This window comes from Pelobates fuscus, chromosome 11, assembly GCF_036172605.1.
Source record: "Pelobates fuscus isolate aPelFus1 chromosome 11, aPelFus1.pri, whole genome shotgun sequence".
Lineage (NCBI taxonomy): Eukaryota > Metazoa > Chordata > Amphibia > Anura > Pelobatidae > Pelobates > Pelobates fuscus.
Window position 1 is genome coordinate 97,938,366 of NC_086327.1, and position 16,925 is coordinate 97,955,290.

The 16,925-nt window shown below is 39.6% G+C and overlaps 1 protein-coding gene across 1 annotated transcript in view; it reads left to right on the forward strand.

Annotated features, from left to right (window-relative positions):
• The window catches only part of LRRC47 (leucine rich repeat containing 47), a 33,642-nt gene extending 18,990 nt beyond the window's left edge, over window positions 1-14,652 (forward strand). The window contains exons 5-8 of the mRNA XM_063435592.1: window positions 2,987-3,102; window positions 11,908-12,010; window positions 13,126-13,215; window positions 14,218-14,652. Coding sequence (XP_063291662.1) covers window positions 2,987-3,102; window positions 11,908-12,010; window positions 13,126-13,215; window positions 14,218-14,460 — 552 coding nt within the window. The 3' untranslated portion in view covers window positions 14,461-14,652. The remainder of the gene's footprint in view (window positions 1-2,986; window positions 3,103-11,907; window positions 12,011-13,125; window positions 13,216-14,217) is intronic.
• Window positions 14,653-16,925: the final 2,273 nt, after the last annotated feature.

The following is a 16,925-nucleotide window of genomic DNA, read 5'->3' on the forward strand; positions in this document are numbered from 1 at the left end:
ATCTTCTGTCTCTTCCTTCTGATATTGCTCACTCACAATTTAATCATTTTGCACTCTAATATTTTAAATATGTTTTTAAAGATGTGCATGTTGCAAATTCCCCATCAAATTACCATTTTCTCTCTCTACAACCTATCATCTATAAACACCTTGAACGGTTCATACGTAACAAACTGACCAGGTTTCTTGAATTCCTCTTCTTAGCCATTTCCAGGCTTTTTTTTTCTGGTCTCACAACTGTAACCAAAGTGTCCAATGATCTTCTTTTAGATCGAGCTGCTGCTTCCACCACTGCTTCCTCTTTTTGGTTATGTGACTCTCGTCATTCGTGGTGGATTGGCCCAGCCCATCAGTGCCATCCATATTTTCTGCACATTTTTATTTTGTTTATATTATCAGATTTGAGTTTATTTTGCTGGCACTTAGATTTTATTGATACCGTGGTCTCACTGGTACCAGCAGAATCGAGCCTTGTTGGTGTCTTAAAGGCAAGATGTCCCATGCAATCCCATGGCTTTTAAATTCTGAAATGCATGACTGCATGGCACATCATGTAATCCCTATGGGGTTAATCTGAACTGTCAGGAACATGATTTGAAAATGAGCACTGTGCAGGTGGCAAAACAGGTGCATGCTTCATTGTTCTGTATGTAAACATCCAGAAGAAACTTTACTCCTTGTTCATGTGGCACACAAGTATAGAATACTCTGAATATGGTTTTATGTTACCTGTAATATTTCAAAGGAACACCCTCACAGCACCAATCCACTATGCTTTGATGGTTGAGAAAGGCAGTAGAAGCAGTTATTCCAGTTTTTGTCAGTTTTTTTTAATTGTGTATCAATTCAGCAGCACCAAAAGGATTAATGGCCAAATATTGCTAATCAGTGCACATCTCGTCTATATAACGCAGAAGACAATCCTATTTATGATCAAGTCAATAAGAGGGCATGGGCTTTGGGTGCGTGGGTGATCATCCAACCACTGGAGTACAACAAATGGATGGACATCGCCAATAGCCTTCTTTACCATTAACATTACAATAAGCTGTAGTTGTTTTACGTTTCAGTAACTCCCTGGATACTGCTTTGGAGTGCTTTTGGCTTCATTTTGCATTCATTTTGTGCAGTGCGTGGAGTACCTAACGCAGTGGTAGTCAACTTTCGGCACCCTAGGTGTTATGGACTACTTCTCCCCTGATGGTTTGCCAGCATTATGGCTGTAAGAGCATTATGGAGGATGTGGTCAACGACTTCTGGAGTGTTGAAGGTTTCCTACCCCTTACCTAACGTTTGTTTGTGAAATGCACTTGTGGAGATGCCCGTTAGATGTTTAAATAGATGCATTTCAAATAAAAATACATACAGATGTTGATGGTGACATGGTGAAGCAGAAAATAGTACACTGTTTTATATTCGCAAAGGTTCTCTCATTAACTTACATTGAAGAAAATAAACTCGTGGTATTCAATTTCTTGTGATTTGGAGGTCTTTTTTTTTTTTTTTCTTCTGAATACTGTAATATGAGCAGTGCTTGATGCGTGGCTGTAACATTGACATAATTTTGCATCTACAAATTATTTGTGGGGGTGGGGGAGCAAACCTGCTAGTTCAGAAAGTATAACACTTCCGTCTACCTGTTCTGATGCAAGGCATTTGTTACATTTATTTATGATCAGTTAAACCTTCCAGAAAACAAGCAAACAGCATTTTTTTTATTTTTACGTTTAACGTTACTGACTTAATGTTTCTGTGATCTAGCCTCCTACTTACAAATAAATCCCCAAATTTGATCAGGCACCTTTTCACAATAATAAAAAAAAAATATTCTTAAAGGAAAACTCCAGTGCCAGGAAAACAATCTCTTTTCCTGGCACTGGAGGTACCCTCTCCCTTCCACCCCCCAATCCCCGGTTACTGAAGGGGTGAAAACCCCTTCAGTCACTTACCTGAGGCAGCGACGATGTCCCTCGTCGCTGTCTCCGTCGGCCGGTGTGCGAGACTGATCCCGTCCACCGGCCGAGGAGATCTAATGCGCCGCGCATGCGCATTAGCGCTCCCCATAGGAAAGCATTGAAAAATATTTTCAATGCTTTCCTATGAGGAAATGAGCAACGCTGGAGGTCCTCACACAGCGTGAGGACGTCCAGCGACACTCTAGCAAAGAAAATCTTTGCTATAAATCAGGAAGTGACCTCTAGTGGCTGTCTAGTAGACAGCCACTAGAGGTGGAGTTAACCCTGCAATGTAATTATTGCAGTTTATAAGAAACTGCAATAATTACACTTGCAGGGTTAAGAGTAGTGGGAGTTGGCACCCAGACCACTCAAATGAGCAGAAGTGGTCTGGGTGCCTGGAGTGTCCCTTTAAGGAACATAGTTTTAGAGATTATCTGTGTGCAATTTTGAAATAAACTTGAATTTGTTAAATTCAAAGTTATAACCATGCAGTCAATAGGTAAACTCATTATTAAAAGGACACCAAGCACCAAAACCACTTCATCTAAATGTATAAATGCTTTCCCTTTTTCTGGCATATAAAACATTGCCAGTTCTGAGAGATTTACTGCCACTAGAGGTGTCTTCATTGTGGACAGCATGATGTTCATCATCCACCTGAAAATTATTTGGATATCTACAAAGAAGGTATTGGATTGAGATATTTTAGGAGCCACATTTGAGTGGCTTGTTTGGAGTATTTTTTTTTTATTTTTTATGGTTAGTTTGGATGTATGAATTAGAACTGGAGCAATCCAAAACTATTAAAAACAAAATCTATAAATGGTTTTTCATGATCTCGTAATTCACTGCTGCTTAGGTCTACTCTAAAAAGACTGTTAGACCATGGTTAACAAGTAAATATCTTGTAGAAAGTAAATTTCTCTGATCCAGAAGCAAACATGCCATTTCATGCACGTACTAAGGGATTTTGGTTATTTTTGTTTAAATCCGACTTCTATTCAATTGTGTTTTCACCTCTCTTACAGATTGTACCATTGGGGCGAAAAGAAATTCTTGCAAAAGATCTAGTTCGGCAGCTGCAGTTTGAGGCAGAAGAACAAAGGAAACAAAAAAAGAGACAAAATGTATCTGGACTTCACAAGTAAGCATTTTATGTTTAAAGGGACACGATAGTCACCAAAACAATTTTGGCTTAATGAAGCAGTTTTTGTGTATAGATCATGGCTCTGAAGTTTCATTGTTCAATTCTCTGCCATTTAGGAGTTAAATCACTTTTGTTTCTGTTTATGCAGCCCTAGCCACACTTCGCCTGGCTGTGTCTAACAGTCTGCATGAAAACAGAACATTTTCTTTTCTATCAGATATAACTTACTTTAAAAGATTTCCTCTCCTGCTCTGTAAATTAAACTTCAATTACATACAGGAGGCTCATGCAGGGACTAGAACAGGCATAGGCATCCTTCGGCACTCCAGATGTTTTGGACTACACCTCCCATGATGCTTTGCCAGCATTATGGGTGTAGAAGCATTAGGGGGGTGTAGTCCACGTTTGGCACATCTGGGGTGCCAAAGGTTGCATACCCCTGGTCTAGAAAGCTATTAACAGAGCAGGAGATACAAAATTATAAAGGAAGTATAAACATTAGATGACTCTTTACTGCAAGTGTTTAGTAAGGCTATGTAAGTCACATTTAGGGGGGGTGTGCATAAACAAAGTCATTTAACTCTTAAATCACAGACAATTAAGCAGTGAGACTGCAGGGGCGGGACCTATACACCAAAACTACTTCATTAAGCGTTAAGGATGTAAAACGAACATATTTATTTAATAGTTAGAGAATTATGGGATGTTATATACTTGTTGCAGTGTGCTTTGGGCCTCGCACACTAAAATGGCTTCTTCACGGTGCAGCTGTCATGACAAATCTCTCGAAGAATATTGCAGCATTAGAACTCAAGGGGTTACTCCAGGCTTTTAGAAGTGGTCATGAAGTAAACCATCTCCATGTGCAACATTTATGCTTGAAACGCTGCACGTACAGAAATCTCTACACTTAGCCCAGCCCTGTTCCAGTTAATTGTGGAAAACATATGACTATTGTCAGCATGCACCCCCCTCCCTGTGTCCCTCCATTTTCTACATTAGTCTGTTTTTCTATGGGGATGCAGGAGGTGGACTCCCTGTCCATCCCACACTCCCTCCCTCACCTGACAGCGTTTAGGCCTGGATATCTGCCCAATCAAATGCTTCTCTCCAGGAAGCATTTCATTGGACCTCAGCAAAGGAAGAAGTGACACTGTGTGATGACAGATGGGGCATGGACACAAATGAGGAAAACCTTGCCCGGCGATGGATTCAAGGTAAGTTCTTATTTTTAACAGTTTTTTTTGTTTTGTTTTTGTTTTTTTTATTTAAAAAAAAGTGTGGGGTGGTGGACAAAGTTAGCATAAAAAAAAAAAATTATAGTCAAGGGGGAGTTATGGTAACCCTTTAAAAATCAACAAGTTGTGCTCTGTTATGGCCACAGTGGGCAAAAATGGGCAACCATATTTATTCAGTTTATAAGAAGTCTGTTTATTAAAGTTCAAATAGGCATATGTCACATTTTTAAAGCGAACCTGCCTGCCATGAGAGGTTTACTTTAACAGATAACTGGTTAAAACTAGAGGGATCTGAACTCGAAGAAGCAGTAAAAAAATAGGAATACTATAAAAAAAATGGTATCAAGATGCCTCGAGCTAAATGAAAGAGAACCTGAAAATCGTATCTGTTCTACAATAAATAAATGGGAAGAGGATATACATATGAACATAAGTTATGAAAAGTGGAAAAGATCAATAGCTATTGTTTCAACGAATATACATTGCCTTGATTTAGCTGAAGTTCAGTACAAGATAATGAACAGATGGTATTTAACCCCAAATAGATTAGAAAAAACGCATCTAAATATTTTGGATAGATGTTGATGTGATGCTCATAAGGGAGGGATGATGCATATTTGGTGGAAATGTGGGTCAGTATTTCTCTTCTGGAGTATGATCGCTATTAAAATAAAGGCGTTGACTAATATTAAAAATAGATCCACTCCCTAGCATCTTTTTGCTGCACTTGAATATGCAACAAAACTTTGGGCAATTTTCTGCACTAGTTATACATATTTTAATGGTGGCAAGAAACCGGAAATCCAATAAGGTTCCATGTTGGGATCTTGTCAAAGAACAACTGGTACATCAGCTAAAGATGGAAATGGGAATATTATCAAAAGAAAAGAAAATGATGGAAAATTGGCTGAGCAAGATACAGATGTAATACATCATTTTCTCTCCCCTCTTTTCTTTTTCTAAAAAAAATCTTTTTGACCCCACATACATATGTACATAGGTATATCATTCGGCACAATCTAAATGAACAAGTGTATAATTTTAACATGGCACATGAAGTCATATCTATTCTAGTCCCTATCACAGGAAAAGGAGAGAAGGGGTTTGTGTTGTATTGTATAATTTATGTGTTGACATACTGGATAGGATATGTCAAGTCTAAACTTAGAAGTGGAGTAATATATTAAAAAGTGGAAATAGAAATTGATATATTTTAATAGGTAATAAATATAGAGAATTATAACTATGTATGTCAAATATGTCGAAATGTATGGTTTTTGTAATTGTGTATTTTCATATAATTTTATCTAAAATAAAGATTAGATATGAGAAAAAAAAATAGAGGGACCTGGTACCCAAACCACTTCATTGAGCTGGTGCCTATGGGTGGACCTTTAAGAGTTAAATCACTTTATTTCTGCAGTTCTAGCTGCCCCTCTCCTGGCTGTGACTCACACACATTCCCTGGGGGAAAAAAACTAGTTCAGTCAGTAGAGCAGTGTATACTTTCTCTCTTTCCTTTAAAATCATTAACAAAATGTCTGGAATGTTTTGATAGGAGTGCGTGCATTACACACCTATTTAAAAACAACCGTATTTCATTTGTTGCATGGTAAATAAGTACACACTTACGGTAAATCCAAAAAGATGTTGGTAAAATAATCCCAGGAAGACAATGCTCTATACAAAGCATACTGTTTGGATGAGAAGATTGTTACTTAAACACATCTACGTATCATGATTGCTTATCTGCTGCATGAAAATAAGTTGCGAAGTGTTGAATTAATTTTCTTCCGGGAAATAAGCAAGATTTTCCCTATAAAATCAGGGGACTTACTTCTTGGAGAGATCTGGTAATTTGACGTACAAAACAGGAACATTGCGTTTAAAGTCAGCCATGACCACTAACTAAATGAACAGAATTGATATCAGACAGTAATCCCTTCTGTAAATGTGATTTTTGGCATTCTGTACACAGTGTAAACATTCCTCTGCTCTGTGTGAGGTTGAATTATGCAAACTTTATAAACTTCAATCTCTAACTGCAGGTTAGATGTGTCCCAACTTTATCCTTGACCTATAATACCTATGTTACCTGCAGTGTGTGTACTACCTTGTGCAGAGACTGTGTTTATAATGCAATAAAACCATCCAAAGTGGAAAAGCATTAAAGTGATTAATACAGTGTTGTGATGATTGATTGAGATAAAAGCAATATTAATGTATTTACTTATTTATGTCTTGTCATGGTTTCTGTCACCCAGGGGTAATTTCACAGCTACAGGCTGTAACTTAGAGGCTTAATACTTCTGTTCGAGTTGATCTGATCTTAGAAAAGCTTGTATCTAGGTAAAAGTTGCTTGATATCCCTATTTTTACTTTATTCATCCCAAACGTTGAGGTTTTATAACAGACTATAACCTGCCATTAGTTCATGGCTTGAATTTTCTTGTCACTGATCAAGATGTAAAGTCTAACACTATTTTCACTAAAGTGAATTTCAAATACAGTATTTAGGCCCAAACCGCTTCATTTGAAAAATTCTACATGTCTAATTTTTAGTTATTGATAACATTTGAAATCCACTTAAAGGGGCAATGTAGAAACTTTAGCATCTTCCTCTTATAAAAGTTATTATAGTGCCTGCCCCTTCTCTTCTATCTACCAATCCCTTTAGTTGACTAATTATAGGGCTTGGAAGTGCAGCTTCAAGCAATGCCTCCATGTGATCCGGGAATGTTACTTCCCGACTCTCATACCGTAAGATGTCGTGTGCATGTGCAGAGTGAATGATTCTCTATGGCAGAATCATAGGAGCACCGCACATGCACCGAAGGTTCCCAATTATCGCTGCAAATTAATAAGGGGCATTAGAGCTGTATAGTGTTAAAAACAGAGATGTATTCCTAACACTGTGGTGTTCCTTTAATCTTATTACAGTGATTTTGGCATATTGATGCTGCCCCTGCAGAATTGCATTATAAAATGGGACCATTTCTGAGAAAATAAATTTATATATATATATATATTGTAACGGACCGTTTCACTTACAAGAGGATAAAACCCAGTTTAGGCGATATCCCCCTTTTCCATAGACCAGCAGCTACTGCAAGCACCAATCTCCCGGACTGCAAACTGTACAAATCTTCCAACTCCCGAACTGGAAACACACGAACCCTGGAATAGCTGAACAGGAAAAGCATATAATCCGCTTACACTCCTGGCAGTCAGCATACAATCCAATTCCCCCCAAAACGAGACGACACATCGGTTTGAGGGTCAAGCAGAATCTCAGGTCTGGAACACCCAGCCTGGTTTTTATTACGGTTGTGCACATACAGGACACACCCAGGGGGAGGCATAAAACAACCAATCAAGTAACAGTACAACCCACACATCCCCTCCCCTCAGATAAGCAATTAACATAATTACTACATACAGTAAAAATACAGTTTCCACACATACTCTGTAACTTTAAAACCATACATCACATTCACATAAAAATACATATCCACAATCAATCCATTCCGGGGAACAACATATTAAAAAATGGCATGAATCAGACCAGGGGTTCAAAAGTTAGTAAAAGTATCTTTTGTTCCCCCTGGCTGGTAGTATTTTAATCTGACTCAAACAGTAAAAGTAAAAACATCCCCACAATGCATCCTGGTTTCCTCCCTTCTGCCCTGGAGATAATTGGAGAAGTAATCCAATTATCTCCCAGGTCAAAGACAAAACTCCATTACACATGTGGGGACCTAAATACAGGATTGTGTTTTAAAATATATAAAGTTACTTTTTATACATTAACCACAGACATGTAACATAGCTCAGGTCTGCGTGCACATTATTAGGTGAATGGCACGCAGACCACACAAATACAGTTTAATTGCCATGGAGCCAAAGTCTTTCCCATAGTCTAGTCTTTCATTATATGAATAGGCTCCATGGCATAGCTATCTGGGGGTATCACTGCTCACACAGGGCAAGTACCGAATGGCCCCACTGTGTTTAAAGGGCCAGAATGAGTGACATGCACTCTGTTGGGGCCGAATACGTTTTGTAAAAGGGCCCAATCTCCCAGGGCCATAGTCCAAAGGCAAGAGGCGGGCAAGCAGCCCCCTCCAAGGACACGTGGCGAGGTCGGTTTCGCCACATATATATATGTGTGTTGTTATATATTTTTTTTCCTTTTATGCTATTATTTCCTTAGTAGCTTCAGACAAAAATAGTAAATTCAGTTTCTTTTACATCCAGCATTATCTTTCTTTCTTAAATTTTCTACAGATACATACAACCAAGTTGAAAATCCCCAAAATTGGTGTATGGAACATGAGCTGTTTGTCATTGAGCATAATAAATTAAAGATTAATGTGTATTAATAATCTTAATTTTAGTAATGACAGGAGGCGAGCATTTGCCAGTCGCTGGCATCTCTCCAAATGGCGGGAGTACCAGTAAGGTTCGATTCCCCTGGTACGTGTTCTGCCTGGATCGTGATGTTGCGAGAGAGGCCGTAATCCAAGATTTCCTTCGTTAGGTCAGTCGGTGTCCGGGAGCGAGTTCCTTCCAGGTGGTTGATGTAACGTATAGCAGAGACGTTGCCCACCCGGAGTAGAATACAGCAGTTGGATTGCTCCTTTGTCAGGCTGCGGATGGCGAAGGATCCGGACAAGAATTCCAAGCAGTTGGTGTGCATCTTGAGCTCCTGGATCGTCCATGAGCCTCCTATGGACGCGCCCCCATCAGTAGCTCCCCATCCCCACCTGCTGGCGTCCGAGTCCAGTATGAAGTCCTGTTGGCTGTCAAAGATAACTCTACCATTCCATGCTTGCATGCAATTGAGCCACCATTCGAGTTCTTGACGAACTTTGTTTGTCAACAGAACCGGTTGGTTGTATGTGGGGTCTCGTCTGAGGAAGCCTGTGAGCCTAGTTCTTTCGCCCCAAGATCCACCAATTTGGGGTTGATACGGTAGAGTGATGCACAGCACCTCTCAGCCGAGAGGGCCGCATTAGTATTGCCTATTAAACAAAACCCTTTTTGGGTCAAATCTGTCATGCGCCCACTCCTTATCCGCATTGAAAGAGTCTGTACGGGCGTATGCGTCACTTGCCAGGTACATAACACGGGCCAGAGACCCCATCGTGTCCAGGAGTGCGCCCCGGAAGCCCATTTTGACCCCTCTGTGAGGGTCTCTACCTCCACGTGTCATAAATGCTAGTATGAGCTGGTCAAGCTCAGGCGTAAATGCCACTTTATCAGGCAACGATGATCTGGGGCATTCGGCCCTCGTCCTCTTGCAGACGGTTTTGTCCAGGGGCTTCCGAATCCAAAAGTGCATAAACTTAAGGTGGTGTTCTGGTGGAGTCCATTACCCAGAGCGGGATGCCTGATATTCCTGAGGTCGAACATTCTCTGCCCCGTAGTGTCCTTGAAAACCACCTGGTCCTGTGCAGTGGACGTCTCCGTCGTCCCTGCATCCTCTCTACTCTCGGACTCCCCCAGAAAGGTCTCCCTGACATAGTCGTCTGAGTCTGAAAACTCTTTCCTCGTCCAGGGAATCATCTAGAATAGGAGGGGCAGTCAGTCATTGTTGGGCGCTTATTGCGCTTGAGGGGTATTTTTATCCTTACCGGGGACCTTCCTGGAGCCCTCCCCCTTGCAATGTAGTTTTGCCGGCGTGCTCTCTCTCTGGAGGAGTCATCTGACTCATCTGAGTCATCTCTGGCTTGAGAGCGTTTTGGGCCCGGCTTGACAGGGGGCCGTTGGGAATATTTTGCCCATAGCTTTTTCCAGAGCTGCGGCCACCGCCGTGTTAATCATAGCCTGGAGATCCATGGGGTTCTGCTTCTAACAAGCACAGGGATGAGAGGTATAGGAACTGGTCAGGAGGGATGTAAACAGGCCGTGGGCCTTCACTCACTGTGGTGATAAGCAGACTCTTGTTATGATCACTGGGGCTCACCCAGGAAAAACGGATTCTGCAAATACAGATTCCGTTTAGCAGCACTCTGGGTATTACCCAAATGGGGGCTCAGCCCTTGCCAGAATACTAAGGTATACCTGACTGGCAGTCCCACTCCCCAGGGGTATTACACCAACTTGACCAGGTCCCTGACAGTATGCACAGCTGGAGTGCAAAACACGAAAGCCACTTTGTGATAGGAGTAAAATCCACGATTAACACGATGGCCGCCGCGGGTCTCTTGAGAGTGTAAAAAGCCTGCTAAATGCGTTCGCAGGAAAATATACAAATGGAAAAGGGAATGTCAATAGGCATGAACAGAGAATTCCATGAACGGTCCATTCGCATAAAACTACCGAACGCTGCATTTGAACGGGAAACCCAGCAAACTGCTAGTTTGTGCACAAGCCACCGAACACTATGCACAGAATAGATGCGAGCGGGAAAAACCCGCGAACAGCCCCTTCATGCCCAAATGCACAAATCAATAGAGTTCCCATCCAGAACGCACTGAAGGGAAGAGAGGGCCTGGGGAGAGAGGGGACAGAACCCCAATCAGAGAAAAAAAGCCCCACTAGAGCGGTGGAGGTGTGTCACCCCCACAGGAAAGGAAAATAGTAATCGCATACAAGAAGTACAGTTTTAAAACAGAGGCATAGAACAAGTACTCTGACCTGACTTGTGGGGGCAGCAAAGAAAGAGGAAGTGATGCGGATATGCTTTCCCTTATATACACTCTGACTGTGTTCTGATTGGTTCTTTATTTCACCTGTTTTTTCTTTGCTGCTATGGAGTTGGTAAAGAAAGTTAATGCAAAATATGAAGCATCCTGTAATGTGGTAAAATAAAGATTGCAGTCGCTAAAGACAAATTAGTACCCACCCAGTGTGTTCAGTAAGCAGGGAATGGAGACCCCTTTCCTTAATAGAATAAGAGAGGGTGGTGCACGGAGGCACTTCATTTTGTAATATTAGAAGATCTGAGATTTTATCTTTTCATCTGAGCTCTAAATAGTAGTTTAAGTTAAAGACTTGTTAATGATTCTTTGGACAGAGGTATTTAAAAAAAAAAAATGTTTTTCATTTATTGTAGATGTGAAAGGGACTCACTGTTAAAGAGCAAAAACGTCCCCATTGCTTTTCTGTCATTCTGTTTACTCACTTACGCAACACTCCAATACTTCTTTTAGCGACAAAGTGTATAAAGCAAATCTTCTAACGACTATACACACCTACTTGATCGTTCTCATATTCAACCTACCTGAGCCTTGTGTTTTTAGTTTTACATTTATATGAATGCACTGCAGTTTGTCGGTATCTAAACAACATTCAAGCCTAATTTCTATGCACTCCTTTTGTATTGAATTCTAAGAAGAAAAGCTCTGAGCTTTGTGCTAACAGAGTTTTATTTCAGTATACGGTAAGTCTGTTTACCACGGATGTGCACAAACTCCACCTATACAGTGTTTTGTTTTTGTATTATTCTTTTTTTATTTAACATTCCTAAGAATCACATTTTATGATTTTTTTTTTTATTTCATTTTTGTAGAAAATAACTGAACTATTTAATCTTTTAAAACAACCTTTTAATTTAAAGGTATCTTCATTTATTGGATGGTAAAGAAAATTATCCGTGCCTAATTGATGCAGAGGAGACCGTTATTTCCTTCCCACCGATCACCAACAGTGACAAAACAAAGGTAACTCTTTTTTTACGACAGCATAGTAAATGATTTGTTCTGGTGATCTAAGCCTTACTGGAACATTTGCTTGCATCATTTGCCATGGCTAAAGGCATTCTTGATCACAGAATGTATTTACTATCCACTTAAGGAATACTTGATGTCAAAATCCCCAGTGAAGCGTGACTGTTTCTTTTTGTCTTCTATTTGGGAGGAATGTTTTAGTCCTAAATGCGGTAACATGGGTTGCTAGTGGATTCTCAAACGTCATCATACAGTAATGAATGAGAGCTGAATGTTTAAAAACTTGCACTATCTAGGCTTCCATGAGGCTAAAATCTTTCATAAACCAATTTAATTAAAAGGCAAAAAATTAGCTTGGATATTACTGGCAGAAACCAAATTCTACTTCTATGTAATATGTTAAAATTACATTGCTGTTAATGGCAAAAATAATTTATTCAAACTAAATAAATCATTGAAAATCCAACCCAGTCAAGATATATACTAACACAAAGTAGGTACTCTCTGTATTTCTCCTTTGCCTGACTTTCTTGGACTCATGACCGGGTCTAAGAGTCAATCCCGTCAGCAGTCACCAGTGATTGCTGCAGGAAATTGGCTGTGTCTGTGGTGGATCCCGTGATCTGACGGGATCCTCCATAGACCTCAATGCTGTGGTCTGAGTGCAGTTGCCCTGCCCTACAAAGTAAAATATGCGCATTAGGTCCCCAATGCTCTTCTATAAGGCGCATTAGATAGGACCATCACAATGAAAGGCCATGCCTCCTTCATGAAGTCGCAGGTGACAGGAAGTTGAGCAGCACCGAGGGAGTCTCGGTGCTGGAAAAACAGTAAAACCTTTTATTAACTTTTTTGGCACAGCAGTGAGAGGATGGACATCTGTATAGAACTTAGCGACTGGCACTATATCATTGGATATACAAGTTTGTACTCATAACGCTATAGTGTTCCTTTGATTGGTACTCCTAACTGTTTTTTAGTTTGTCTTTTGGCTTTGCTTGATATTGTAATGGGTGCAGTGGGATATGTGTTGGTCAGTTGCAGATGTTCCAGTTAGTCATAGCTCAGTTCATTCTAGTTATTAATCATCATAACCATTAATTCCCTAGATATGGAAATCTACCCGGGACCTATTTATAGAAGTGACCAGCTCCAGCAGCCTTCAGATTTGTAAAGATGTCATGGAAGCAATTATCATTGTACGTATTAACTTTATTTTTTTTGTTTAGGGGTTGTGTGTGTTAGAATTGTGTATGGTGGAAAAAACCTGTGGGGGTTAATATTACCCAACGTATTCCTATAAGGGAGGTATAAATGTCATTCCTGCTGCATTGCATGAGGATGGGGTCTTTTAAACACTGGGGAGCATGGGATACAGTTTGCTATTTCCACCTATGACCACATTCTGTTAACCCCCCCCCCCCCCCCCCCATAGCTCGTTTTTATATTTATTCATTTATTGTTTTAATAATTTTACAGGATTTTCATAGGTAAATTTGGTTTGTGTTTATCTTTATCTTTTTGCATATGACTTTTTGTAAGTTTTCACTTGCCTATCCCCTGGCACTCACAAGGTAACTCTGATAGCAGTTTGGTACATGTGATATACCCCAGTTCTGGTCTCAAACTGGAACACAGTGTAAATGATCCCTTGATAATGACATGAAAGCTAGTTTTCACTCCTGAACCGCCTAGACTTACAGATTCTGTAAAAATATATATTTCTCTTTACGTTGCCTGGTAAACTATAGCTATGCAACAAATCTACATCTACAATAAACATAACAAAAAAAAATTGAAAAAGGACCCAGCACTTAACGTGCTCTCTGTAAATAAAACTTAAATCATTTGTGAACAAACATCATTTCCACTAAAAGCCAGTGTAAATGTGCAATTGTGTATGTCCTCAAGTAAAGGGTATACATCAAGGGTAAACAATTATCATTTACACAAATTAGTTCCTGTTTTTCCTTTGTAAATATGTATTGTAATGTTGTTACCATAATTTAAACCTAGACAGACTGCTTTGGTATTGCCTGTAGTGGCTGAAAGAACAGGTTTTATACCAGAAGCATAATGGGTGTTGTCCATCAACAGCTGAGAGCTACCGGTTTATCCTCCTCTTAAATGCATTTTTTAAAATATTTTTTTAAAATATTTTTAAAAACCCTCTTGATTTTATTTTGTGTTTATTCTTCTAGAAAATGGCTGAGCTAAATAAATTCACTTTAGAGAATAAAGAAGACGTTGTCTGTGACTCTGAACCAGAACCTGATGTTGGCCATCAAGTACCTGCAGCTTGTCAAATACCTGAAACAGAGACTGGCACTCAACTTGTGGTGGAACAAGTACGGGTTACAGACATAGAAGGAAATCTCAAAGTTCTCTATCCATCGAAAACAGACCTGAACTTGGCCACATCATCCTTCTTGGTAGTCCGTTGAGTGCAAATCAGTTTCCAAAAAGCATTTTACAAGATAGAGTATTTATTTGGCATGTCAAAATATTTAGGGAAATAACACCTGATACACTCTAATTTATTTTATTTACTTTTTATACTTTGTTTTCCATTCTTTTTATATGTATATGCCATTGCAAGGATTACGTTTTGCAACAATTCTATTAAATCAGAATATTGTTGAATTGTTGTAATTATATAATGTTATAATCTTAAAATAAAACCTTCTCAAATGAAGCCTCTGTTTATTGATTAAATTCCTATGGGTGTGATTTCAGTTTTACACTCTGTACACTTACCATCCTCCTTAGAAACTTTGATAAGCTAGGAGTTACCCAGTTTGTCCTTTGAATTGGTTTAATGAACTGTCAGAGTTGATAATTCACAGATGCAGTGAAGGAGGCAGCTGTACAGGAATTTTGTGTTACAAACTAGTTAGATTGCACAATCCCATGGGCATGTTGAGATATAGACAGAGTGAACAGAACAGTTAGTATTGCTGTTTTTTGGCATGGTAGAGCCAAACCTTTTTGTTAGAGTAAGAGTACCATGAGGCATGTTTTTATTAATTTCAAATAGTTTTTTTTTGTTTTTTAGCTCAATTTGTTTTCGAGCACAGTTTAGCATCATACCAAAATGATTATTTATCAAAAAAATACTAAAGTGGAAATAAATCTGCTTTTTGTATTTTTGGCAAAATCATTTTTAATTCTAGAGGTGCTTATTTATGTTTTCAGATTCATGCAGATTCTCTGTTGATCTTTGGTATATAATATCCTGATAAGAGATGGTGGGGTTCTCTTACATACAGGAATAATCCAGTTGCATTTAGTTTTCAAGAAATATCTTCAAAAGCTACCACTTCAAGAGATGTATAGTGTCTACACTTAAAATGCTATTGGTGTATCTCTTGGCTTCATCATAAATAGGCTGAGAAAGCATGGACCATTCTAATTGTTAATCTGATAATTCACAGGCTTGTTTCTTTTCTGTATATCCTTCATGAAGACCACTAATGTTACAGTGTGTTAGGTACATGGTTTTATAATATCCTGCTCCCAATGTTAACGTCTAAATGGTATGTGACTCTACACAGTTACTACGGTAGGTGGATAATGCAGAGTTATCAATTTTTGTTAGAAAGGCACGTGGTAGAGGAAGGTTATTTACTTTGGAGAGTTAGCTAAGCATAATTTAAGGAGTATGATCATGGTGGCACGTATCAGATTTACAAAACGCCCAGCAAAAAGTGTCGTAAAAATGCAAGGAAAAAAAAGTATCATAAACTGACAACGTGATGAAAGTCAAGTGTGGGATAATTTTAACAAACTGCTAAAATGCTCCAAAATGAGACCTAGGCCCATCAAACCCATCTATCAAATTCTAACTGTAAAAACGGAAATGGTCAGGGCTCTTAAATGGTACTGTAGCCTTACAGGACAGTAACAAAGGCATACATTTGGAGGTATTGTACTCGGAAGATGTAGATGAATACAATCTTGGGTTCTGTGCATGAATATCACACCAGGTTTACAAAATACACCTAAAAAAAACAATAGCCCATTTTGTCCCTTAAAAATGGTGTATACAATAGGTTGGTGTAATGAAAATGATGGAAATTGTTTTTGAAGACACAAAGCAAAAAATGCCAAAATTGCTTGTTGTGTCCTTAAGTACAAAACAAGCAAACTGAAGCTGTGTCACAAAGTGGTTAAACAGAATACCGTATATACTCGAGTATAAGCAGAGTTTTTCAGCACATTTTTTGTGCTGAAAAAACCCAACTCGGCTTATACTCGAGTCAGAGTCTGTATTACGGCAATTTGCATTGCCATAATACAGACCGGGGGAGAGGGGGGCTGGCAGAGCTGTACTTACCTGTCCTGCAGCTCCTGTCAGCTCTCTCCTCCTCCGCGCCGTCCGTTCAGCACCTCGGTCAGCTCCCAGTGTAAGTCTCGCGAGAGCCGCGGCTCTCGCGAGACTTACACCGGGAGCTGACAGAGGGAGCTGCACAGACCGCGCGGAGGAGGAGGGAGCTGCAGGACAGGTAAGTACAGCTCTGCCAGCCCCCCTCTCCCCCCCACTGAACTGCCAATGACACTGGACCACCAGGGAAGGAGCCCCCCTCCCTGCTATGTATCAAGCAGGGAGGGGGGACGAAAAAAATATATAATAAAAAAAATAATTAATAATTCAGTTAAATAATAAATAATAATAAAAAAATAAAATAATTAATAATATATCAAAATGCCCACCCCCACCAACACATACACAAACACACACTGCATCACACACACTCACACTTCATTCATACACACACACTGCACTCATACATACTCGCACTGCACTCATACACACACTGCATTCATTATATACACACACTGGAAATAAATATTCAATTAATATACACTGCATTCATACACGCACTGCATTCATTATATACACACACTG